Source organism: Sapajus apella, unplaced genomic scaffold, assembly GCF_009761245.1.
Source record: "Sapajus apella isolate SASKATOON/1434 unplaced genomic scaffold, GSC_monkey_1.0 scaffold12, whole genome shotgun sequence".
In the NCBI taxonomy this organism is placed as follows: Eukaryota; Metazoa; Chordata; class Mammalia; order Primates; family Cebidae; genus Sapajus; species Sapajus apella.
In genome coordinates, this window is record NW_022436952.1 from 25,766,073 (window position 1) to 25,790,880 (window position 24,808).

A 24,808-nucleotide genomic window follows, 5' to 3' on the forward strand; every position below is an offset into this window, starting at 1 on the left:
GGACAGTCAAACGGGGTCTGGAGGCCAGTGCACCTCTCCTGTGTCTCCATTGTTCCCTACTACTGGATGATTCATTCACTCACTCACTTATTCCATCGCTCCTGCAGTTTCTTTTTTGTTTGTTTTCATTTGAGTCGGAGTCTCGCTCTGTCACCCAGGCTGGAGTGCAGTGGTGTGATTTCAACTCACTATAGACTCCACCTCCCAGGTTCAAGCAATTCACTGCCTCTGCCTCCTGAGTAGCTGGGATTACAGGTGTGCACCACAACACTCGGCTAATTTTTGCATTTTTAGTAGAGACAGGGTTTCACCATGTTGGCCAGGCTGGTCTCGAACGCCTGTCCTCAGGTGATCCACCCACCTTGGCCTCCCAAAGTGCTGGGATTACAGGTGAGAGCCACTGCTCCCTGGCACTCCTACAGTTTCATTTCAGAATCCTGAACCCTCCACCCCTTGAACACCCCAAAGACTGAGAAGACCTCCACCTCAGGGCCCTGGGGAAGGCCTGGCTGGAATCCAGAACCTCAGCCTGGTCCTGTGCCCTGTGCTAAGTGGATCCCAAAGAGCCCTACTCAAGACAGAGTTGGAATCCAGACCTGATCCTTTCTGGGAACAGGGAAATAGAGAGCCCGGGTGGTGGCCAGAGATCGGTCGTTTGTCGTCTGCTGCTGCAAGATCTACTAGCGCATGGTGCGGACCACGCAGGCCTGCTGGCAGGTGCATAGCCACCAAACCAAGGGGCACCTCACACCAAGAAGGGGACACTGGCTTCTCATTTCAGGAAGCCAAGGGCAGGGACCAAGGCTGGCCGAAGGAGTGACACTCCCAAGTCACAGACCACCACAGTGTTTCCTGGACACTGTTTCTCTTTATTCCTCTCTCTCCATGCCCTGCCCCACGCCCCGTATTCGCCTGCTGGTCAGTTGAGTTTCCTGGTCCTGTGGAGAGAGGGCCTCGAGGCGGAGGTGGAAGCTCGTGGCAGTGAGCTGGACCTGGCTCTGCTCTTCTGCACCTGCCGCTTCAGCTCCAGGCTGTCATACACCTGGTAGTCAGCATTGCCCCCTGGATTCCGGCTGAGTGGGACGAACATGGTCTGGGGTGGGGCAGGATCTGCAGCCTGGACTTTGGGCCGCGGCTGGGAGGAATGGGGGAGCCGCACTGAGCTTGGAGCTGGGTTCCGTTGGTGGGAGGCCTCGTCCAAGACCGTCAGGGAGGCGGAGGCAGTCAGAGGACACCGCGAGGGCAGAGCCTCAGCCCAGTCAGCTGCCCGGCACCGCACCTCATGGGGGTCCCGGGAGCTGTAGCCTAAGTGTTCTGTGGATGGGTGGGGGCTGCGGTTGGACGGCCCATGAGCATGACAAAGCAGGGTCCGCCGGTGGGACTGTGGGGAGTGGTGGTCCCGGTAGCCCCGGGCCTGGGGCCGGGCTTTCCGGGACACCAAGGCAGGGGGGGGCTCAAAGCCCTCCATGCCACGACGCCGCTGATCCCGGGAGTCATACAGTATCCGGCCCACTGAGTGGTAAGGGCCGTGCCCCACGGAGACCCAACAGGGGTTAGGGGGCAGCCGGTGGGGAGGTGGTGGAGACAAGGCCCACTGCTCAGCCTCCACATTGCCCCACAGTCGGGGCTGGGAACCGTGGGACCCATAGGATTGCAGCCTCAGCTTGGACTTGGCCTCTACACGCTTGGGCATGTGGCGCAGCTCAGGTGACAGGTAGAGAGAGGGCGGTGGCAGACTGGCCAGGATTCCACTTTGGTGGCCCCACAGCCCCACATTGGAGGGCAGGCCCGCTTTCTGATAAAACCCACCCCAGCCCCAACGTGGGTACTTGGGATGTGGGAAGGATAGGTCGTCCTCCTCCTCCAGATAGGAATCTGGGTCCTCCCGATCAAAGAAGGGCACCCGGTGCAGTTGTGACATCTTTCGGCCTCGATGTGGGCTACGGAAGATCGAGCGCCTGTGGGGGATTTGTCTGTAGTTCTGCGGCTGCTGCTGGTGGTTGCAGCAGCAACGGTGACAACGGCGGCATCGGCGGCGGTGGCGGCGACAATGAAGACTGCTACTGTGAAGGCTGGAGAAGTGGCAGCACGAGGAAGAGGAATGCCACGTGGATGGGGCCATCTTCACCTGTACAGGGTCCAGGATGCAGTGGATGTGGATGTCCTGAGCCTTGTTTGGGGGACCACTGAGGGGGCTTTCGCTGGCCTGAACTTCATCTGGGGAAGGCAAGAGTCCATGAGATCAGGGCAATTGTCAGAAGAGCTCCAGGTTGGGAACACTGGGGCCTAGGTTTCTAGGGCCGTTGTCAGGGGTGGGGATGGGGGTCCCCTCCCTCTCCAGCAGCCACACTTACTTTTCTGAGGAGTCCAATCAATCAACTTGTCTAAGGCATTCTGGAGTCCATGCCACATCTGGGGCAGGGTGGAAGACAGTGAAGGCCAGGATCTCCACCCCCAGCACCACCGCCCCTGCTGCCGCCCCAGTCTGGACCGCACATGCAGGTGGAGGTGTAGGCTGCAGGCTCCCACCCTCAGCCCTCTTCATCCCCAGAGGTGGTCCACAATCATCACTGACCATAGTGGCCACGTTGATGCCAATGTTGACAAGAACGACAAGGCCCAGCAGCAGGAATAAGATGTCCTCAACAGCCTGGGGGCTTTCTTGGTATTGATTGCAACATCCCAGGGTGTTATCCCATAGCTGGTTTTCCATGGAGCGGGGGTCCTAGGGCCACCTGGGCCACGCCCCCCCGCCCCACCCCCGGCCCCAACCCACACTGCACTCATGCCAATCCCCAGAGATAGCTACAAGCTGGTAAGGGAGCCAGGTCACAATGAAGCAAGCTAGCGAGTGTCACAATGTGGAGGTGGCAGCTTTTATCCATTTTCCAGCCCCTTCTACCGCCTTCTCTACCATGGGCTCCTACTCGGTGGAGCCGGTCCCCAGATAACCCAGATCTCAGTCTGTTCCTCGGTCTCCTTGAGGCTTGCTTAACCCCACACCTGGTTCCAAAGCTGAAAATAGGGTAGTTACAGGATGACACAGTCTTCACAGGGGTTGAAGCATACATAAGGTATTTCCTGTTTCATAGTTCTTTTCAGACATTATGGCAACTTACATAGCCTGTTGGTGTGCCCTGCCCCATGGCTACTTTGGGGCCAGCAGCTAGGGTGACTGGATGGGCAGGTGATGGTAAGAGTCCCCTCAGGCGTCACCTCTTCTGGTACCAGTCCCTCCCTACTCTGCCCATTTCCCTGTCATAATTCCTCTAGCTCTCATCTCTGCCCAACTCTCCCTGGCCAAAGACTGCAGCCCTAGGTGTTGCTGGTCCCTGGGCCCAGCAGCCCGTTTGCCACACTGATGTCTTCCTCACCGAAGTTGCTGCCTCTGCCAGGAACGACCCCAGCCATGGTTTCTCCATCCTAACCACGTGCACTCTCACCGACCCACCCTCACTAACCTGCGGGTGCGGTGGCTCATGCCTATAATCCCAAGCAGGTGGATCACCTGAGGTCAGGAGTTTGAGATCACCCTGGCCAACATGGTGAAGCCTCTACTAAAAATACAAAAATTAGCTGGACATGGTGCCAGGCACCTGTATTCCCAGCTACTTGGGAGGCTGAGGCAGAAGAATCACTTGAACCAGGAGCCAGAGGTTGCAGTGAGCCAAGATCATGCCACTGCACTCCAGCCTGGGCCACAGAGAGAGACTGTCTCCAAAAAAAGAAAAGAAAAACCACATGAAATTAACAAAGCACAAAATAGATGTCATTGTTAATATGACAAAAAGAGTGTTTGACTTCAAACAGGTGCGTCACTGGGGTATGTGAGAGTGGCATCCTGGAGACCGCAAGCCATTTGTTTACACAGTGAACCACTCAGTAGAAATAAAGGCCATCCAACCTCCAAACACATAGTAGATGCTCAGTACATAGCCACTGAATGGAATCAGCTGAAAGTGATCAGTAACATTAGTTGAATGAGAGAAGTAGGGCCATTCGCAAACGGTCTGTCTGCTCACATTCCAGGAATGTGTCTACAGTGGAAGGTGAAGTCCAGCTTCCTCAGCCTGGGCTCGTGCACGTGGCCACTTGTTCCCAAGTGGTATGTGTGTGCATGTATAGGGATCCCAATTGTCTAGGAGAAGGGCAGGGCCTGAGCTTCTGTGTTTCTGAGTTTCTGAGTCCACATGGCGAACTGAGGAAGGTGGGAGATTCTGGTGGGCGAGGCTGGTTCTGCAGCAATGGGATGGGGCGTCTGAGGCCATGAACTTGATCCTCAGTGTCTGTGTAACCATAAGCAAGTCACTTAGCTTCTCTGAGCTTAGTCTCCTCCCAGGTGACATGGTGGATTAATCAAAGGAGTGAGGTCACAGAGAGCCGTGATGTTACAGTGAGGTACCCCTTGAGCAGGTCCCCAATATTTCATCCTCTGCCTCAGTCCTGCTCAAGGCCATAATAGGTTCAGGGTGGCTGGGGAACTGTGAAGGGCTGGACATCTCAGCCATCCCTCCCCATATAAACCAGGGCTTACATGGGAACCATGCCTCACCTGTGGCTGCAGCCTAACCCTGGACTCTGGCAGGCACTAGCCTTCTGAGGAGCTAGGGCCATGGAGATGGAGGTCTCTCCTCTAGTGCAGGACAGCCTGGGGACCTGGGGTAGAATTTAGGGGCTTCTCTGTGCACTAAAGAAAACAAGGTGTTAGCTGGGCATGGTGGCGCCTGTAGTCCCAGCTACTTAGGAGGCTGAGGTGGGAAAATTGCTTGAGCTCGGGAGGTTGAGGCTCCAGTGGGACATGATTGCACTCCAGCCTGGGCGACAGAGCAAGACCCTGTTTCGGGGTGGGGAAGGAAACAGGCTGGGCGAGGTGGCTCACACCTGTAATCACAGCACTTTCAGAGGTTTAGGCAGCAGATCACTTGAGCCCAGGAATTTGAGACCAGCCTGAACAAAGTGGTGAAACCTGGTCTCTACAAAAACCAGTGGCATGGCCAGGTGTGGTGGCTCACGCCTGTTATCCCAGCACTTTGGGAGGCCAAGGTGAGCAGATCACCTGAGGTCAGGAGTTTAAGACCAGCCTGGCCAACATGGCAAAACCCTGTCTACTAAAATACAAAAAAAAGAAGAAAGAAAAACAAGGTAGAGGCAGATGAGAGCCTTGGAACCAAGAAGGGCCTGGGAAAGGCTGAGGACAGGGACAGGCCTATGGGGTGAAAGGTTGATGAGGGTCCTCAGGGCTCAGGGCCCTGTGGCCAGGGACAGCATGCTCTTCACAGCCACACTCCAACACCACCACAGATCACCTCCTCCTTTTTATTTTTTCCCAGTCACCTCTCAGTCAGGGAACGGTACACCCAATTCTTGCTTGTCGCCTCGGCAGTGCTGGATCCAGAGGGCATTGGGTAGCAGCGGGACAGGGCCTCCACCTCCTGGGTCAGTTCCCGAAGCCGCCGCCTCACGTCCCGGGCATCATACACTATTCGGCCTGAGGAGCGGCGCCGGAAAAATTCAGGGACCACTGCTGGGCCCAGGGTGGGAGGGTGGACAGGCTGGCACTGAGCCGCCTCTGCCTCCAGCACCGCCCCCTCCCCACTGTTCTTGTTGCTAGGAGCCTCGGCGCTGGGAGGTGGGGGGTTCACAGGATACACATAGGCCCTTAGACTCAGCTCGGACCTCATGTCTGTTTTGAGGGGCCTTTCCTCTATGGTAGGCTGGAAGTGGATGGTCTGGGGAGGGGGCTCCGGGGCATCCCGAGTCCAGGGAACCCAGGTCCCCTGAGTGGGTTGGAAGCCTTCCCAGTTCTCGGGGCCATCCCAGTGGTGGCAGCAGATGGCTGGGTACTGATGTTGGGGCTTCTCATCGTCAGTGTCAGGAGCCCAAGTTACTGGGCGGTGAGTGCAACGTGTGGGAGAGCCTCGACGGCGCCGGCGGCGAGTGGGGGGTGGGGTCACAGTCATCGTCACAGGGTCCGTGGTGCACCGAAGATGGACTGCATGGGAACTCTGCTTCTTCCAGGGCTGGGACTGCTTTTCCGGTAAGGATGACTTAGGAGCTTCTGTGGATGGGGAGAGGTGAGACTACTGGGGAGGCCAGCTCCTACAGGAACAGAGAGGCAGAGCCCGGGGAGGGCAGCTGCACAGCTCTGGTGTCTGAGAGGGAAGAGCAAGAAGGGAAGGGGCTAATTCAGGGCTGAGGCTAGAGCACCTGGCTTCTGCCCCTCCTATGCCCAGCCCCCAGCCCTGCTCACCTTTCTCACAAACGATATCGTGGAACGCTTGGTGTAAGACCCCACGGAGTCGGCTCCAGAGCTAGATGGGGGAGACACAGTGATCCTGCGCAGGCCCTGGCCACTAGGCCCAGCCCTCATATCCCACCAGTTCCTTCCTGCCAGGCCCCACCCTGACCAGGGTCACCATATTGATGCCAATGTTAATGCAGATGATGAGGCCCAGCAGCAGCAGGACAGAGTTGCCCAAGTCCTGGCAGCTGTTGGTGTTGCAGTCGTGGTATGAGGCCCACTCGGGCCTCGGCCGCTCTGCCATAGCCATGGGGTCCCTAGGGCCACCAGGGCCCTTAGGCCCCCAGCCCACTGTGCCCACAGTGTCCACTGGCTGCCTGACTGTCCCTCAGGGTCCTGGGAGTGAGCGGGTCACAATGGTGCCAGGCCACTCCCTTACAGTGTGCCACGGGGCCACCCTGAATCCTGGGCCCATGGCTGCCCCTCCCACCTGAGCCCAAGCCTTGGCAGAGGCCACGCCTCTCACCTCAGAGGCCTCTGCTGAGCCAGCTGCCTGAACCAACCCTCTGGGCCTCTGGCCTGTTTGGCATCTGCCCCCATCAGCCCTTGTCCCTCCTTCTATTATAGAAGGACCCCAGGCTCCAGTCTCGGCACAGACAGTTCATTTGCCAAACAGACCCGTTACCATGGCAACTAGACCCCCTGACCCACTCCCCCTCCCTCTCAGGCCTCAGAGCTGGTCCCTGAAAAGCAGGGCTGGGGGTCAGGACCCCTCCTCCCCCATCACTTGCCTGGGGCTTGTTTCTTCAGAGCCCGCCCTCCCCACAACAGAGAAGCCATAACCAACAGTTAAACTTTTATATTTACAATATTCTCTTCATCTTTTGCCAGGTTTAAAAATGTGTACAGAGCCGCAAAGGGTTGGGGTAGGGACATGGGATTATCAGGATTGTTCTGGGGAGAGGAGCTGGGCATTGGAGTCCGTGGCTGAATCATGGGGTCCCCCAGCCCCCCTCCCATGCCCCAATTCTGGGGGCATCTGTCTACAGGGTTCAGGGCCCAGGTCTCTAGCATTTGGAGGGCATGGCTGTTTGGACAGGAGCTAGACCAGGCAGGGGAAAGGATCAGAAAAGAACTAATTTTCCATGGATGGAGGTAGGAGGAGAAGGGACAGTCATAAGGCGAAGGTCTGGGGACTCAAGACCAGGGATTCTGGATTTGGGTGTCAGTGGAAGACAGCACCCCACCCCCTATTCAAGTTTGGCACTAACACCCCACAAAATGCCAGCAGATGAGGATTCTCCCCTTGCCCACTGGCATCCCCTACCCCTTCCTGACGTCATTCTTTCCCCAGAGGCTCAAACCCAAGGCCCTCCAAGGAGTCATTTCACACATTTCAGATTCTTCCTGCTTGTGTCTGCCCAAGCTCCGTCCCCACTGCCCCTCCATCTGTTCCTCAGCACTGCTGACCTCATTCTCCCCAATTTGCCTGATGAGACCTTTCTCCCCACTGCCTCCCCTCGGCCCCTCAAGGCTCCTTTCTTTCAGCCAAGGAGGGGGCGGGGGTCAGAGAAGGAGGGTGGTCAGCTGAGGAGAAGGCTGGTCTGACGCTGAGATGGGGACAGCTTCAAAGAGGGAGATGGAGATGAAGAGGAACGGGGAACTGAGGCAGGGTGGAGGAGACGCAGCGAGGAGAAGGGCCACAGAAGGGACCCCCTAACCCACCACATCCCTCACTCTGTATCCTGCTTGCCCTAGTTTCTCCTGCCCTGCCTGGAACTGGGAAATGATTGGCACATTTTGGGGGTCTTTCTGCTCAAATCCACCTACCCGGTTTGGCACAGCTGAGCAGTGCTCTGAGGCCTGAGGAAAAGGCTATCCTTGCCCCCATGAGGGCCGAGGGCTTTGGTCAGGCGTGCAGGGCCTCTGTGGGCCGCACATGCCATGCCCCCTCCGCCCACCTCTTCATCTCTTGGGGAGGGCGGGGGGCCTCCCTCTGGGTTTTACACCCTCCTCAGCTCCTGTGGACTAGAGGTCTGTGCTCACTTGCCATGAGAGGAGGGAATGAGTGCTGGGCGTGAGGCCTGGGGGAGGCAGGGAAGTGCTGGGGAGGGAGGGACCACCTGCCTGGGAAACACACATCCACATGCAAAAACATGTTTCCACTCAGATATGCGTCCTGGGCCACGGGAAAAGAAGCTTCCAGGCAGCACCGGGATGCGTGGACTCCTCCCTCCCCCGGGCAGGAAATCTGTGCCTGTCCTCTGTGGAAGGGGAGGGCCTCCCTGGAGAACGTGCTTCCATCTGACTCGTGCCAAAAGGAGGTGCGGGGCGGGGCGGGGGAACATGCTTCATTCACCAGGGTGGGGCGCAGGGGAGGCAGGGTCGAGGGGGGCTGTGATTTCCTCGCTGCTTCCCAGGCTCCACCCTCTGTGGTCTGGTGGCCAAGGGTCACTGCATGTGAACATACCACTTCCAGGGTCTCCAGGGGAAGGGAGGGGAGGAGGTGGGAGAAGGCATGAAGGAACAGGATTCTGGGGTACAAATCCCCACAGGAATTCTTTGAGGGGGCCAACATGTGTCCAGGGCGGCAAAAAAAACCTCACCCTGCACATGGGAAAACACACCCCCTTGAGAAAGCACACCTTCACTTGGGAAAATACTTCCACATTTCCACACACCGAAGACGGGTGTCCCAATGGAGGGGAGAAAACACCCCCCAGTTGTTCAAAGGCCCAGGTCCAGAGAGGAGACTGGGCTTCTCCGCATGGGAAAGCACATGTCGCAGTGAGGAGTCCCATGTCCACCTTTGCACTGCTGGACGGCACGTGACGACTCCACAGGAGAAAAGCCAGTCGCCAAGTCCTCCTCCCTGCCTTCGGAGGGGACGGGCTAGGGTGGGCCGGGGAGGAGGGCCTCCCCACGCCGCCCCCTATACCCGAGTGGTGGAGTGGGGGTGGGGTAGCGTGTTGTTGTGACTGGTAGCGGTGGGGGGAGGTGGGGGGAAGGGCCCAAAGGGATGAAGGGACGGGGGTGGTGGGGGTGGCGGTGGCCCCAGGCCACTGGGCAGCAGGGTCAGGGCCCCCGGGGCCAAGAGAGGCACATCGTCCGGTGCCCGGCGCAGTGCCAGGGTGTAGTCGGGTGGGCAGGCAGGGCGCAGAGCCTCAGCAGGGTCCGCCCCGACGCCACCACCCCGCTTCAGCTGCAGAGACACCAGCTCCTCCTCTGGTGGCAGCTCGCGGCCGGCAGTGGGGAGCAAGGGGCCCCCACCGGGCATGCCAGAGCCAGAGCCACCAGGTGGGCTAAGCCTCCGGCAGCGCAGCTCCTGTCGCCGGTCCCGCTTGTAGTAGAGGGCAGCAAAGGCCAGGATGTTGAGGAAGAGGAGGGAGGCACCCACGGCCACAGTGACGCTCAGCTCCGTGGAGTAGTCCCTCGAGTCCCCGGGGAAGCGGTCGTAGGCCCTTGGGCCTGGCTCAGGCTCAGGCTCGGGCGGCAGGGTGGCGGGCGGCGGGGGTCGGCGTGTACCCGGGGCACCAGCGGGTGGGCGAGGCGGCCAGCGCGTGGCGTAGGGAGGCAGGCGCGTGGTGGTGGTGAAGAGCTCCGTGTGCAGGTTGTGCAGGTGGGGCACGAGCTCCAGCCAGAAGGCCACCTTGTTGGCGCGGTAGTTGTCACGCACACGTGGCTTCAAGCCTATGTGCAGATACTGCTTCTCCTTGCTGTTGAATTTGCTCCACACCACCTCCTCAAAGCGATTGGGTTTGGTGTGGATGAACTTGGTATCCTGTGGCACTGGCTGGTTGGGGTCCCTGTGGGCACAGGAGGGCAGGGAAAGGAGAAGTGAGGGCAAGGCTCTGAAGAAGGGTGGGTGGCAGTGGGCAGGGAGGCAGACAGACGGGGGGGAGCAGGAATGCCAGAGAAAAAGTCACCAAGGCAGAGAAAAAGTAACCAAGGCAGAGAGACACAGATGGATATGAAGAGACAAAAAAACCGCAAGAGACAAAGTCAGAGAGACAAATAGGGATGGAGACAGACTGCCAGAGACAGCCAGAAATGCGGGCAGAGGGGCAGGGACAGACACAGAGATAGCCAGGGAGAAGCAGAAACTGAGACTGAATGAGACAGAGATAGAGTCAAAGACACGGGAGGGACAGCCAGAGACAGAGAGACAGCCAGGCTGAAATCAGCCGGCAGCCAGAAACAGCAAAAAGTAAACAGACCAAAGAGAGCAGAGGGAAGGGGAGAGCTGTCCATGGATTTCCAGAGACAGAAATAAAGAAACAGACAGAGACAAACTTTGCACACACTCAGACACACACACCTGAGCAGCCAGCCAGATGTGCCGAGCCCTAGCGGGGCTGGACGGGGGGCGGGGGTCAGGCAAAGAGGAGGGACGAATGGACACCAAGCCACTGAGTGGGCCCCCCACTTCCCAGAAAGGACAGGGGTCTCTCTGCCTGATGCTGCTGAATCTCCCACTCTCAACTCAATGCCTGGCACAGAGGTGTCTAGGTTAGTTTCACTCGAGCAAGAGGGCAGCCCAGAGTGCTTTAACAAAGGGATGGCAGCCATATGAAGGAGGAGAGCCCTGCCCACCCCTCCTGCCCAGCCCCTCTGACCCTCACCCAGTCTTGGCGAAGTTGGTCCAGTAGGTCATGACCACAGCACTGAGCATGACGTCATTCTTGGAGAAGTTACAGGGGAAGAGATCGGTGGCACCCACCATGGGCACACCAAAGACATAGGGCAGTTCGTCCCCATGTGCTGCATCTGCCCACTCAGGCCGACCCTCCGCCTGGCAGTGGTGGTAGAAGGTGTAAAAGTAGACAGGAGACTGGTAGTCGGCGTGCAGCTTGGCGGTGGCCACAGCTGGTGCCACCCATTGGTGGTCAGTGAAGAGCGCCAGCAGGGTCTTACGGCGCATTTCGCCATTGTCCCGGTCAGCCCAGTCTGTGTACATGAACTTGATGGTCTCCCGAAGCACGTCCTTGCCCTCCGGGTAGCCATACAGGTTGTCCACAAAGTTGGAGACAGTGAAGTCAAAGGCGCTGGCAGACACACCGTCCTCGCTCTCTGCAGAGTCCTCCACGAACTTGAGACCTTCTCCCTGGTTGACGCCAATGAGCATGTCGTAGTTGAGGAATTCTCCCTGCTGCATGAGGATCTCAGGGTCATCGGGGACCACGTCGCCGTCCACCACGGGCCCAAAGGCAATGTGGTAGCTGGGGAGAAGGGGTCAGGGTCTCACCACCTGCTCAATGGCCTCCTTGCAGCCTGTGGCCTGCTAAGCCCACACAAAGATGCTTCCCTCCACCTGCAAGACCCTTTTTCCCAACTTGAAATCCTCCAGTGGGTCCTTTGTGGGGTCTGGCCTCTCCGGAAGTCTTCCCAAACACTTCACGGCACCCTATGCTCACCTGCTCTTCTGGGCACCTCCACTAAAGGAAGGCTTGCAAGAGAAGGCCACTTAATGGGGGCCTGAAGCCCATTTTTCCCTGTTTTTTGTTTGTTTGTTTTTTTGCTTGTTTGAGACGGGGTCTCGCTCTGTCACCAGGCTGGAGTGCAGAGGCGTGATCTCGGCTCACTGCAACCTCCACCTCCCAGGTTCAAGCAATTCTCCTGCCTCAGCCTTCCAAGTAGCTGGGACTACAGGTGCACACCACCACACCCAGCTAATTTATTTTATTTTATTTTATTTTTTACTGCTTAAGGTGTTCTAATCACCCAGCTAATTTTTTGTATTGAGATGGAGTCTCACTCTGTCGCCCAGGATGGAGTGCAAGGGCAGGATGGAGTGCAAGGGAGACCTCGGCTCACTGCAACCTCCTCCTCCTGGGTTCAAGCAATTCTCCTGTCTCAGCTTCCTGAGTAGCTGGGGTTACAGGTGCATACTGCCACAGCTGGCTAGTTTTTTGCATTTTTAGTAGAGACAGGGTTTCATCCTGTTACCCAGGCTCGTCTTGAACTCCTGACCTCAGGTGATCCACCCACCTTGGCCTCCCAAAGTGCTGAGATTACAGGTGTGAGCCACCGCGCCTGGCCTGGTAAAGACGGGGTTTCACCATGTTGGCCAGGATGGTCTCAACCTCTTCATCTTGTGATCCACCCACCACAGCATCCCAAAGTGTTGGGATTACAGGCGTGAGCCATGGTGCCCGGCCCATTTCTCCTTGCCAAATGGGATGTCCATGGGCACCTGTCACCTCAGCCTCCTTGGAACCAGCAAGTAGAGTGAAGGCCTGGACCCAGCCCTCTCCCACCCCATACCGGGCGGGCTGCACGTCCTGGTCCACCAGTTCCCGGGAGGGCTTCCGACGCAGACACTCCACAGCTTCGGCGCTGTCCTCTCGGTCACAGCCCACTTTGGCTGCCAGCAGCCGCGTGTATTTGAGCGGCTGGTAGTTGACAGACCAGCTGGAAATGGCAGTGCCACTCTGGGCGATGGCCTTCTGGAACAGCCCTGGTGGGACAGGCAGACCTCAGGCCAGGCTGTGAGTACCAGCCTGAAGAAAGGGGAGCTGGCAGGGTCGGGAAGGGTGGGGCAGGCTGGGACATTGCTGGTACCTTCTGAATGGTGGGAGAGGATCAAAAGGTTGACGCAGGAGGCCCCTGCCCCGGACCCAAAGATGGTGATGCGCTCGGGGTCGCCCCCAAAGTGGGCGATGTTTTCACTAAGCCAGCGCAGGGCCTGGATCTGGTCCAGGAGCCCATAGTTGCCTTTTGCAGCCTGGTCCCCGGTGCTGAGAAAACCTGGGAGTGGAAGAAGAAGAGGGCTCCCTGGATATGTCACAGCGCTCCTGCCCCCTTCCTGGGCAGCTCAGTCCAGCCCAGAAGCTATTCTACTGGATGTGGAGAAACCCTGCCCACGAGGCCCACCTCCCAGACTCTCCCCATCCCCAGAGTTGGCTGCCCACCCTCACCGAGCACCCCAAGACGGTAGTTGAGCGTGGCTACAATGACGTTGCCATAGGCAGCCAGGACTGAGCCATCGAACATGTTTCCGGTGCCCTCCATGTAGGAGCCGCCGTGGAGAAACAGCATCACAGGCTTCTTCCCAGGGTCACGGATATCTGCGTGGGGAGGGGGTGGGCAGGTGGGCCGGGGGGTCAGGGACAAGGACACAGTCAGACTGGAAGCAGCTCTGCCCAGCTCCCAAGCCTGCTGAGGACTGGCCCGGAGCTCAGGAGACATGTCACTCCCATCCCTGGGGGGCAAGACCGGATTCCCCTCCTCCGTCCCCAGCTAGCCCTGGCAGACGGTTCCTCCCGACCCTATGCCAGCCTGCCCCATGGCACTCCTCCAATGCAGACCTTCCAAGAAACCCCACAGAGGCTGGGGGTGGGAAGTGACCCTCCTTAGGACATCTGCTGGATCCCCCAGCACCGCCCCCCAGCACATCTCCTTCCTGTCCCTGAGAAGAGCAAGGTCCTGAGGCTAGAATTTGGTGCTGGAGCTGCTGGGAGGGTCCTGGCATCTCCTCCAACTTAGCCCTTGGGCCTCTGCTCCACATGGTACCCTGGTCTGTGAGTGAGGGGTGCCAGGACTAGGGTCCTTGGTCTGTGGGTGAGGGGGTACCAGGCATAGGGTCCCTGGTCTGTAGATGAGGGGTGCCAGGCCTAGGGTCCCTGGTCTGTGGGTGATGGGGTGCCAGGTCTAGGGTCCCTGGTCTGTGGGTGATGGGGTGCCAGGCCTAGGGTCCCTGGGGCTTGGTCTCCTCCCCGCCCTAATTCCTTTCTAGGTCACCTCCCCAGTCACCATGGCAACCCCCAGCCTAATTACTGTGGCAGGAGGAGGAAGAGCCTGCTTAATGAAGCCAGGGTGCAGCTCTCTAGTCTTGGACACCCTCAAACTGGCCTGAGCCCTGGGTTCTGCACTGGGACTTTTTCGCGCCATGCCCCCAGAGGAGCCCCTGATCAATGCCACATGTGATGAGGCTCTCGAGTAACTCCAGATTGGACTGAAGGGTGACTAATTCCAGAGGAGGTGGGAGTCTGAGAGTGCTTGCCAGGGTCCCTGAGGCTACAGTACCCTCCCCTGTAGCTCCCCACGATTCAGCCACAGTGCTAGGGCTGGAGTCGCCCCTGGCCACAGGCCCTCCTCTTTCTTGACACCAGCTCTCCCTGCTAGCCAGGACACTCAGCAAACCAAAGCCAGGCCTGGGCCTCCATAGCTGGTCCCCAGTGCCTCTGCCCACCTCCCTTATCCTGCAGAAGGTCAACCTGCAGGTCACTAAGACATTCCCCTGCACCTCACAGATGGCTTCCTGCCTCCCATCTCTTAAGACCCCCTCTGCAGCCCCATGCTTCTGACTGCTTCTACCAGAGCTCCTAGAAGGCAGCACCCTTTCTATGTCCTCCCCAAATCCTGTCCTCTCCTCTCCTTTGTTCCTGAACCTCAAGTGACCTTCCAGCACTTTCAGGCTGGAATCTCCTTCCCCGCCAAGGTCCTGTCCTAAATGTCCTCAGTTCTCCCATCCTCACCCCACCCCTCTCCCAGTGTGGGGGGAGGAGGGGTCAGAAAGGGAAGGAGCAGGAAGAGGGGCTGGGGCAACAAGAATTCAAAACCAACAACAAAAACAGGATCAAGAAAGAAGAAAGAAAGAAAAAACAACAACCAAAAAGCAAGAAGCTCTCGGGGCAGATTCAACAAGAAAAGAAAAAACAAAAAGATCCGTTTTGGAAAAAAAGAAAAAAAGAAAAAAATTCTTTGCATTTTTTTTTTCAAAATTTTGTGGTGAAACTTCAAGATATTGGGCCCTGTTTTCAAAAATTTTCAGATTCTTTCATTCACTTCCAATGTTTGAGTTTTCTGTGTCTGACAGGGTTTTGGAAATTGCGACAGGCTTCTGATGTTCAATGGTGTCATCAATTTGCCAACTTTAAAATTTTTTTGAACTGTTGTTTTGCTTCAATTTCAAATAGTTTTTCTTTCAAATGTTACATTTCACAAGTTTCAAAACCGTCCAGATTTCTTTCAAATTCAATACATTTTATCCAATTCTTTTGATTTTTTTTCTGACATTCCAATTTCTTTTCATTTTTCAGCTGATTTTCACCATGGTTAGCTTTTCTGGCAGGTTTTCTAGTGGGTCCAACATTGTTCAAATTTTGTTTGAAGTTTTCATAATTCTTTTTTCCAATTATTAAAAATTTTTCTTTTCTTTTCTTTTTCATTTTAGTTGGGAGAACGACTGGGGGCCTTGGGGGCTGTGGGGACATTTAGTGAGGGTCAGGGCCATGAACGTTCTCTGATAAGCAACCACATGCAGCAGCGGGATTTTTAAATCTACCTGTGTCTGGCGGATTGAGCGTCGCCTCGTCACGTTTTTTTGTGAGCGGACCTAAGACCGGGAACACAAAACAGAGAAAAAAGGACAATTTTGTGGGGAAAGATGGGGGTCGGGGGGAGGTGGTGGATGGGGAGGGGAGGAGAGAAAGCAGAAAAGGGGAGGGTGGGGGAGGCAGAAAAAATAAGCCAAAAAAAGCAAAATTTGTTTGCAAGAAAAAGAAACCAAGAAAAGAGAAAAACGTTTCTACAACCCAATTTTGTTCCCCTCCCCGGAAAAAGTCATGCCCCAAAGAAAAGGCTGGTTTTGGGGGGGTGGGGTGCCTGAGTGGGCTGAGGCCTGTCTTAAGACATATCGACTTGGCTGGAAAGGTTTTGGCTTGTCGATGTATTTGCTAATTGCTGGAAATGAAACAGTGTTAGAGGTGGGGTGGGAGGGGAGGGGAAGCCCACCCAGAGCCCCTGGGAGACCAAGGCCAGCCTGCCACCCAGGCCACCTCTCAGAAGGCCCCCTTCAGGGCCAGCGAAGCACCTGCCTGCCGCCCCCCACAAGGCTGTAGGGAGGAGAGAGTGCAGCAGAAAGGACTCTGCTTCCCTCTGGACCACTCTGCAGGGTAGCAGGCAGGATGGGTTGGGGGCAGCCTGCCCTGCAGCTCAGTCCCAGAAGCCTTCTGCTCTCCACTGGGGGGCTATGGGAAGGTCAGCCGGGGCTGCCCGCCTGCTACCCAGCCTCACCACCAGCACTTCTCATCTATCCGCTCTCACAGGCCTGGCTTCTCACCCCAGCTCCCCAGTGTGGGCAAAGCAGGGAAGGGGGTCATCAGGTCTTGCCCTCCACTCCATTTCAACCCTCTGCACTCCCCCCAACCTCGTCCCTTACCCAGGCTTCCTCTCCTCCCCCCAAAATGGTGAATTTCCCACCAGGGTCACCAGCCACCCCCTCCCCTGCCCCTGCTCCACTGCCAAGAAGCCCCCCTTCCCCAACAGCTGAGGGAGTGGTTCAGTCTACAAACAGGGAATGAGAAACACAGTGCCCTGAGCCAGGCTGGCACAGGTGCCAGCAGGTACCAGGAGCACCAGATTTGCCCAGTGTGAAGGAAAGGCCCAGACACTGGCTCCAGGCTTCTTCCAGATTACAGGATTGGTCAGGGGAGAACTGCAGCCCCAAGGCCTGGGGGTTCCCCAGGCTGATTGGTTTTTCCTCAATGGCACGGGGACTAGCACCAGGAAGGATAGGTCAAGGCCAAGGCAAGCTCTGGAAGGCATCTCCTAACTGGCAGTGATGGCCCCATGGAGACCCACTGGGAACAGCACCTCTTCTTTGTGAGAGGATGAGGTGGGGACAAAGTCAGTAGGGCATGCGTGTGCATGAGACTATGAGGTGTGTGTGTGTGTGTGTGTGTGTGTGTGTGTGTGTGTGTGTGTGTGTATGTGTGCGCGCGCGCCTGAGTCAACCTCTTCCTCCCAGAGCTGGTGTGAAGATTCAGTGAGATCACCTGAATGTGTGAGGCCCCAGGCAGGTCTGCAATAAGCAGTGGTTAAAAATACAGAAGGTGTGGGCAAGGGTGGTGTGGGGGTAGGGCTGGACAATTTCGTGGAGGTGTTGGGGTGGACAGTCCATTGGTGGCGAGTGCTGGATGAATGTTTCACGTGAGGGGTGACAAGACAGCACCCATAAGGGGATCCTGGGGTGTGCACAGCCTGTGAGTGGGGAGGGCTGCGATGGGCAATCTGTGTGGAGGTACTGAGGTGAGGGACTCACGCGCTGGGACAGCAGAGGAGTGTGGAGGGCAAGGCTCTCCAGTGCGGGCTGTTGTACTGGGGGGAACATGTGGCATGTACTGGGATAAATGGCTTATGGGGAACTAGGGGGCTTCAAAATCGGATGGGATGAGAGTAGATGATGCTGTGTGCACTGTGTGTGAGGGTTTGGGAGGTGTGGTTTATATAAAGAGGGGTACAGCTTGATGGGGTTTACAGGGTGAATGGTCCATTTGGGAGGTTTCGGGATGGACATGGGTGGTTTGGGGTACATAAGTGTTGGGGTGCCTGAGGTGTTCTGGGATTGTCAAGGGGGATTTGAGGTATGGGGTGCATGGTGTTGGAGTACTTGTTAGGTGAGTAGGGTGCAAGGTTGCCGGATGTGTTCTCACTACCTGAGGTGCGGTGCAGATGATCTCCCTGTAGGAGAGGGGGGAATAATGACTGGGGAGTGCTGGGGGTGTCAGGACTGTGTGAGGAGCCTGCTGAGCACACAGGCGCAGGGTTACTGGGGTATAAGTTGTATGTGTGGATGTTCTTAGGGCACATGGTCTATATCCAGGGATGCTGGGGAGCACAGGTGTGTGTGGGTGACAGGGTATGCAATTTCAGATCCGTGGTGGGGGCGTGTGTGATATGAAGGTATTGGGTATTGTGATTGTGGGGTGCTGGAGCACATGATCAGTGTATAGGTCAGTTGGGTGATGATTTAAGTGTCAAGTAGTTGGGATTTGCAGTCTGCTGCGGGACTTAAGTGCATGCTGTGGAGGTGCTGTGTGTGGACAGGTACACTAGGGGCTCCTGGGTACCAGGCCTATGTGTAAGGGTGCTGGAAGCACCGCCTGTGGGAAGTGTGGGGGCTGCGGATGGCCTCTATGCAGGTGCTACCATGCTTTGGTGAGATGGGTGTCAGAAGAGCCATGGGGGGCTGTTTGTGAGGCTGGTCTGCTGCAATGGCTGGAATCCACCTACTGCACCCTGTTCAGACTCTGGAAGGTGTTCTGATTAGTCTTGGTGTGCTGAGGATGGAGGGTGACCTGTCCAGGAGTATGCCAGACTATGAGCAGTCCTGCAGTGAACAAGAGTTCATTAAGAACAGAAGTTCAAGAGCCCCAGGGAAGATAGGTGGGCCATGCTGAGTGTAGGGGCCCTCGGCCAGGAGCTTCCCTGATCCTTTAGGAAAATACAGGGGTCAGGGGAGAAGAGAAGGGCATTGATACCACTGTCAATACACTCAGCTCAGGCAAGGGGCTCTGGACATGATGTGATAGATGGAAGGCAGCCCTTGCTGGCCAGGCGGAGAGGGAGAGCCTGTGTTGTCCTTGAGGTGGAGATGCAGCTAACCTGGGTATTCTGCCAGGAACAAGCCCAGGTCTGGCAGGGGAGGTGGGGCAATGGAGTGGGTGTCTGAGCAGGGGATGATTACCTGATTCCCACTCCGTGGCCAGGCTGAGATTAGCTGGCAGACTGTGCCTATTTGGAGAGAGTGAGTGAGCCTACAACAGTGCCTGCTATCCCTGCCATGGCTCCCTATGGGCACAAAGAACTTCTGGGACAGCTGTCTGTGGGATATGTGCCTGGGACTGCCTGGGGGCACCCTTGAGATCCTTGGGTGGGTCCGTAGAGGCTGCAGGGGCACTCCGTCCCTCACTGCCCCAACAAAGGCCCATTTCTGGGCCTGAGAGCGGTGTCAGTGTCTGAGGACTTGCATGTGCGTTTGTGGGCTGTGTCCACAGGGTGCCCGGCTTCGTGCCCGCGCCCTTACCGTCCTCGGTGGGCACGTAGAGGTTGAGGTACAGGCAGTCCTCGCTCTGGTTCTGCACGTAGGTGGCGGCCGCCTCCAAGTTGTCGGTGAACCACACAGGCAGCATGATGGCGGGCAGCGCCCCGTGCAGGTTCTGCGGGCAGGCGGGCGGCAGGGTGGTGGCGTTGCGCACGCCGGGCCACGAGGCGGGCGCCTCAGGCGGCTGGAAGCGGCGGGCGCCCAGGGGCGGCGTGGCGTAGGGCACGCCCAAGAACTGCACGACGGGGCCCAGGATCTCGTTGTTGAGCTCGCGCCGCACACCGCGCACTCGCCCGTAGGCCGTGTTCACCACCGGGAAGCGCTCCTCCCCGAGGCTGCCGAGGCCCAGGCCTGGGCCGCCCGGGGCGCCGCCGCCGGGCCCCCCTCCCCCCCGTTGAGCCCCCGCCAGCCCCACCAGACACAGCGCCAGGAGCCACATGCTGATCGGGGGACCCCCCCTCCCTCCCCGGGACCCCCCCCCTCGGAGAGAGAGAGAAGGGGGGGGGAGAGGGAGGGAGGCCCCCCTCGCCCCAGGAGGGAGGAGGGGGTGGGGGAAAGAAGGGAGGAGGGGGGTGGGGAGGGACCTGGGTTAGACTGGACAGAGAAGAGGTCTGTTCCTCTCCATGGAGGGGGCACGGGGTGGGGAAGGGGAAGGAGGTGGGAGAAGGTGAAGGCAGGCCCGACCTGCGGGAGATGGAGCGAGAGGGACAGGGCGGCAGGATACAGACAGACGGACAGACAGAAAAATACAGAGGAGAGGCGGAAGAGGGGAAGGGAAATTGGATGGGGCAGACAGAAAGGAACGGGGAAACAGAAGAGACAAGTGGTTAGTGACTTGGAATTCAGACCAAGTTGCCCCCTTCTTCCACCCACAGGCCCCCTGGCACCTCCCCACTCCCACCCAGCAGCCCTTCTCCCCTCAGCAGGCGCCCTGGCTGGGGGTGGGGTCCAGATGTGGTTAAAGTCCAGGACCCAGCCTGAGAAGAGGAGGGTCAGCTCCCCAGACCCAGCATGCCCTCTTCCAGCTGAGGTATCCCTCCCAGGCAGGCTCTCCTCAGGGACTCAGGAGTCCCAGTTCCCACCTCCCTGAGAGGGAACAAAGTAGACAAGGAAGAGAAAATAAAAATACCAAGTCATTAATTAGCAGGAAGTGGCAGGTTTGTTTATACCTGTTAATTACTTCTGAGCTGTAATTTCATGGCGCTGAACCCCCTCCCCGGGCCAGACTCAGGCCTTTCATGGGACTGCACAAACCCAGCACCTTATCCCTGCTTCAGCACACCATTCGCTAAGGATATGTGCTGCCCAGGACCCCTATCTCTCCAGGCTCTCTCCATGTCTTCCCTCAGAAGTTGGGGTGCCTTGACGCTGGGATTAGAGTAGGGAGGGGACGCTGGAGGGGCAAATCCAGGTACAGATGCGTGATCCTGCAGCCGGTTGCCGGGTGACGGGATGCTGCCCTGCAATGTTACCTCGGCAACGGGCTGCAGCTTTAACCCTGGAGGGGGGGTCTGGAGGAAGACGAAAAGGGGCTGGCTTGGTTTGGGGGTCCACTCAGGGCATGAGGGGAAGGGCAGAGGCGTGAGACAAGATGCAAGAGTTCCCCCCAACCTTAGCATAAAGGAAGAAGTTTATATGTTGAGAGGAGGGGGAGATTGGGGGAACCAAGAACCCTAAAAGCCCTGCCTCTTGCCCCCTGTTGGCCAATCAGAGTCTAGCCTTAGTGACCAGGCTTCTGGCTGGGGAGAGGGGTGGTGAGGTGGGCTTGAGGAGACGTCACAGGAGCCTACTGACTATCCCCCTCCAGCAGTCTCAAGCAGCCTTGGACCCCACCACCTCTTCATCTTTGCAAGCTATTGTGACCCATGTCCTGGGGGCAACCCTTAGCTTTCTTCTCTTCCCATCCCATCCTATCCATTCACCCACCCTTCTCCTTGCTGCCCCTCCCCCCACCTCAGGTTGCTGCTCTGATGCTTGGGTGCTCAGGGCAGCAGGGGCCTGGCAAGGGGAAAGATCAGACCAGAGGGGCAGGCACCCAGGTCATTTTGGCAAGCCCCCCCCTGCCCCCCCACCAGCAGCCAGAGCTGTTTGCTGACGCGGAGTTTTCAGAGCCAGGCGCCAGCCAACGGGTGGCTCTCTGCAGGTGTCAATTTATTCCAGAGATGAGGACACAGGAATCCTTACCACACACACCCAGCCATGCCCCCTGCCTTTCAAGCGCTCTAAGGTTCCTGTTCCCCCATCACCTGGAGGTGGCTCAGGCTGATTCCCCCAGGATCTCCTTTTCCTGTGCCAGACTGGGCTCAGCTACCATGGCCTTGCTGCCCCCTCCCCCTCCCCACAAGATCTGTCTCAGTCACCCTCTCCTCCTGAGGGTACTCTGGGCCCCTGGCCTCCTCCCGCCAGCCAGCTCCGCTCCCTCCTTCCCTCCCACTGGAGGCCCCCCCATCTCTCTCCTCTCCGTAGTGCTCCCTGGGAGCATCTTTCCTGGGCCTCTTCCAGCTTGCTCCAGCTCTTGCCTTCAGTCTCTCGCCCTCCGTCTTTTTACATCTTTCTCTTCTGCATCTCTCTCCTTGGTGTTTCTCATTTCTTTTTCTCTCTCTCCTCCAAATACCTTCCCAAATTCCCCCCTCAAACCTTCTCTCTCTCTCTCCTCTTTCCCCGTCTCTGTCTCCCCCATTTTCTCTCCCCATCTCTGTCTGCCACATCTTGCTCCCTCCTCCTTCTCCCCATCCCTCTGCCTTCTCTCTCCATTCCTGCCCAGGCCTGACTCCCCCAGCCAGGGAGAGTTGAGGGATGGGGGCTCAGGCCGCAGGCCCCTGCTTCCTGCAGTGGTGAAAATGGCTTGGCCAGGAAGGGGAGAAGGAGGGGGAGGGGGAGATGGGAACACACGGGGTCTGTGGGCCCATTCAAAGGATCATTCATGGACTGGAGAGAGGCAGAGACAAAGAGACCAAGACGCAGAGACACGGCGAGAGCATCCCTAGGCGGAGACACGCAGACAGAGCAGGCTGGGGGAAACCAGGCGCAGGGAGGGAGATGGGGAGAGGGAGACCCCAGTGGACCGCCACACAGCCCCCTCCACCGGCCCAGCTTAGGTCCTACCTGGCTCAGCCCTGGGGCCGTGATGCCTCCATCCAGGGCTCCGAGTGGGGGGCGAACGGCCTTCGGGAGGGGGCGGCGGCCTCTGAGCCCCCGCGGCCCCGCAGGCCCAGCCCCCGCCCGCAGCGCCTCACCCGGCGGGGGAGGGGGATCGCCCCAGCCCCGGGGGGCGGGGCCGGGATCCAGTCGATCCCCGGGAAAAGGAGAGCTAGGGGATGGGATCTGGGGGAGCCCGAAAACAGGGAACCCCGCAGCAGGGACGATACAGCAAAGAGGGGGCAACGGGACAGGACTAGATTGGGGGTCCACTGGTTCCGTGGGCCAGCTTCGAGGGACCAGAAGGCGGTCCAGGCAGAGGATCCTAAGGCTCGGGTGCTGGAGGAGGAGTACACGGCAATCCCCAGGGGCCCGGGGCCCGGGAGCGCAGGATCCGCGGTGCAGGGGCAGGGATCTAGCCGGAATCCTCGGGGAGGGGGAGGGATCTAGTCGATCCCGAGGGCGGGCAGGAGGGGGAGGTCCGGGGAGTCAGAGGAGGGCGGGAGCCGAGTCCAGAGCCCCAGGGCGGGGGTCAGCGCGGCTCCTAGGAGGGAAGGCGGAGGTGAGGGGAGGCTTCGAGGGATGCTCAGCAACCGGGAGGCCCGGACTCCCGGCTCCGCGCGCCAGGGCCCGCCCGCCCCGCGTCCATCCCAGCCCGAGAGTGATGATCCGCCGGCGGAGCAGCCGCAGCAGCCCCGCGCGTCACCGCGCGGCCGCCTCCCCCGCCCCCTGCCGAGAGAGCGGCGCACACCCCCCGCTCGCACCCGCCTGCCCGCCCGCCCTCCGGAGAGTGGGGGGATTGGAGATGGTGGGAGGAGGCGGGAGTGGACAGACGGACAGATGGACGTAGCGGGCCAGGGCAGGGTGGAGACACCCCCCTCCCCCGATCTTCCACCCTCTGGGCTCTCGCGGTCTAGGGAGGGGAGAAAATCTGAACCATAGGGGGCGGGGCATCATGCAAAGAGGGCGGAGCCTTCATACATGGGGAGGAGCCATCTGTGCAGTGGGCGGGGTTTACTGGCAATAGGTGGGGCTTAGGTATCTTTGGGGCCGCCTCTTTTTGGGAGTGGGCTTGATTTGAAGCTGAACAGGAGGAGCCTGTGGGAAAAGGGGCGGAACTTTGAGAGAAGACCGGGATCTTTGGAAATTGGCCGGAGCGATGGGGGGGTGGGGCGTTCGAAGAGGCTATCAACTTGGAAAGTGGGCCAATCCGTGACGCAAATCCGCTAGTCCCGCCCTCAATCCCGCCCCCCACTGCTTAGCTCCTCCGCTCCTAATTGGTGTTGGTTTCTCCGCCCGCCAGACGTCTTCGCCACTCTGCAGCGGTTTTACAAAGGTGGGCGAAGAGCTCAATGCTGAAGTGAACACGCTCCGGATTGGGTGCTTGTGAACCTTATTTGCATGGGCGTCCGGGATTGGCTGGCCTCTTCGGTGGCCTAGGAGGCGTTCGTCCTGTGCGTCCTGTTCTACAGTTATGGCTCGGCCAGCGGCAGCTTTCCGCCGCCTGGGCGCTTTGTCCGGAGCTGCGGCCTTAGGCTTGGCCTCCTACGGCGCTCACGGTCGGGGGCTGGGGACGAAGCTGGGACTGTGCTTGGAGCGTCCTCTGGGGTCTGGTGCATGGGCGGAACCTGTGGGAAGTCCCCGACCTCATGTTTATCTGCCAGCCCGCGGAGCCTTAAGCCTTTTGAAGTCCCCCAGCCGGGTCCAATTGGTTCCCAGTACTGCCCGAGCGTGTTCCCACCAATCGGAAGCTTCCTGGGGGTGGTGCCCTTTCTCGCCAGTGTCCACCTGGATCCCCTCGGATTGGGGGCGGTCGGGGCTGGCACTAGGACCGGTAACCTTTGCTTCTTTTCTCCACAGGCGCCCAATTCCCAGATGCCTACGGAAAGGAGGTGAAGTAACTGCGCTAGGGCTCCCTGACTCGCGGGTCTATGAAGGCAAAAAGTCTGGGGACCATTGGGGAAATGGGCGGGGAGGGGGAGGCGAGCCTCGGATCTCTAGAGCAGCAAATGCCAAAGGCTCTGTAAGCCAAAGGCCTAGGAGCAAGCCGAGACTTCCCGGGTGAGGTGGGGCACGAACTTTGGTCCCTGTATCATCAGGAGATCTCAGGCACCTGCACTGCCTGCTATATCCCTTCGTTTCTCTTTTTCTTACAGCTCTTTGACAAGGCCAACAAGCACCACTTCTTCCACAGCCTGGCCCTGTTAGGGGTGCCCCATTGCAGAAAGCCCCTCTGGGTAATCTTTCCCTGGGCCTAACCCCTCCTCTGGGTAATCTTTTCCTGTGCCTAACCCTGACCAAAACCCACACCCTCCCTCTCAGCCTGCCCTGTTCTTACAATCCTGTTTTCTGTGCCATGTCTCCATCAGGCTGGGTTACTGCTAGCTTCCGGAACGACCTTATTCTGCACCAGCTTTTACTACCAGGCTCTGAGTGGAGACCCCAGCATCCAGACTTTGGCGCCTGCAGGAGGGACCCTGCTACTCTTGGGCTGGCTTGCCTTGGCTCTTTGAGCTTCCTTTTGCTTAATTACTGGGTTTTCTGGGCAGTTTTTAAAAAAACAGTTGGAGTAAGAAGAGGATTAAAAAGGAAAGGCAAATAAA

General features: G+C 58.3%; 4 protein-coding genes across 8 annotated transcripts; 1 reads left to right on the plus strand and 3 right to left on the minus strand.

Annotated features, from left to right (window-relative positions):
• Window positions 1-848: 848 nt before the first annotated feature.
• SPEM2 (SPEM family member 2) lies at window positions 849-2,784 on the minus strand. Its single transcript, XM_032280473.1, has 3 exons — window positions 2,576-2,784; window positions 2,355-2,412; window positions 849-2,217 (listed from the first exon to the last, which is right to left on the minus strand). Exons 1-3 carry the CDS (start codon window positions 2,711-2,713, stop codon window positions 920-922), a joined length of 1,494 nt encoding a protein of 497 aa, XP_032136364.1. The 5' UTR covers window positions 2,714-2,784; the 3' UTR covers window positions 849-919.
• Window positions 2,785-5,302: 2,518 nt separating this feature from the next.
• On the minus strand, window positions 5,303-7,020 carry SPEM1 (spermatid maturation 1). The gene is made up of 2 exons (XM_032280477.1): window positions 6,251-7,020; window positions 5,303-6,058 (listed from the first exon to the last, which is right to left on the minus strand). The coding sequence occupies exon 2, from the start codon at window positions 5,958-5,960 to the stop codon at window positions 5,331-5,333; it is 630 nt and encodes a 209-aa protein (XP_032136368.1). The 5' UTR covers window positions 5,961-6,058; window positions 6,251-7,020; the 3' UTR covers window positions 5,303-5,330.
• A 65-nt stretch (window positions 7,021-7,085) lies between these two features.
• NLGN2 (neuroligin 2) lies at window positions 7,086-22,887 on the minus strand. Of its 3 annotated transcripts, XM_032280476.1 has the most exons (8): window positions 22,173-22,887; window positions 19,050-19,182; window positions 15,528-15,578; window positions 13,159-13,308; window positions 12,803-12,988; window positions 12,506-12,698; window positions 10,864-11,460; window positions 7,086-10,047 (listed from the first exon to the last, which is right to left on the minus strand). In XM_032280476.1, exons 2-8 carry the CDS (start codon window positions 19,153-19,155, stop codon window positions 9,174-9,176), a joined length of 2,157 nt encoding a protein of 718 aa, XP_032136367.1. In that variant the 5' UTR covers window positions 19,156-19,182; window positions 22,173-22,887; the 3' UTR covers window positions 7,086-9,173. The 3 variants fall into 3 exon arrangements, with proteins under 3 accessions (XP_032136367.1, XP_032136365.1, XP_032136366.1); XM_032280474.1 differs by lacking the exon at window positions 22,173-22,887 and having other exon boundaries at window positions 19,050-21,114; XM_032280475.1 differs by lacking the exons at window positions 15,528-15,578; window positions 22,173-22,887 and having other exon boundaries at window positions 19,050-19,575.
• Window positions 22,888-23,603: 716 nt separating this feature from the next.
• TMEM256 (transmembrane protein 256) lies at window positions 23,604-24,808 on the plus strand. Of its 3 annotated transcripts, none has more exons than XM_032280479.1 (4): window positions 23,604-23,923; window positions 24,066-24,097; window positions 24,362-24,475; window positions 24,575-24,808. In XM_032280479.1, the coding sequence occupies exons 1-3, from the start codon at window positions 23,680-23,682 to the stop codon at window positions 24,461-24,463; spliced, it is 378 nt and encodes a 125-aa protein (XP_032136370.1). In that variant the 5' UTR covers window positions 23,604-23,679; the 3' UTR covers window positions 24,464-24,475; window positions 24,575-24,808. The 3 variants fall into 3 exon arrangements, with proteins under 3 accessions (XP_032136370.1, XP_032136371.1, XP_032136369.1); XM_032280480.1 differs by having other exon boundaries at window positions 23,609-23,764; window positions 24,362-24,442; XM_032280478.1 differs by having other exon boundaries at window positions 23,620-23,923; window positions 24,362-24,442.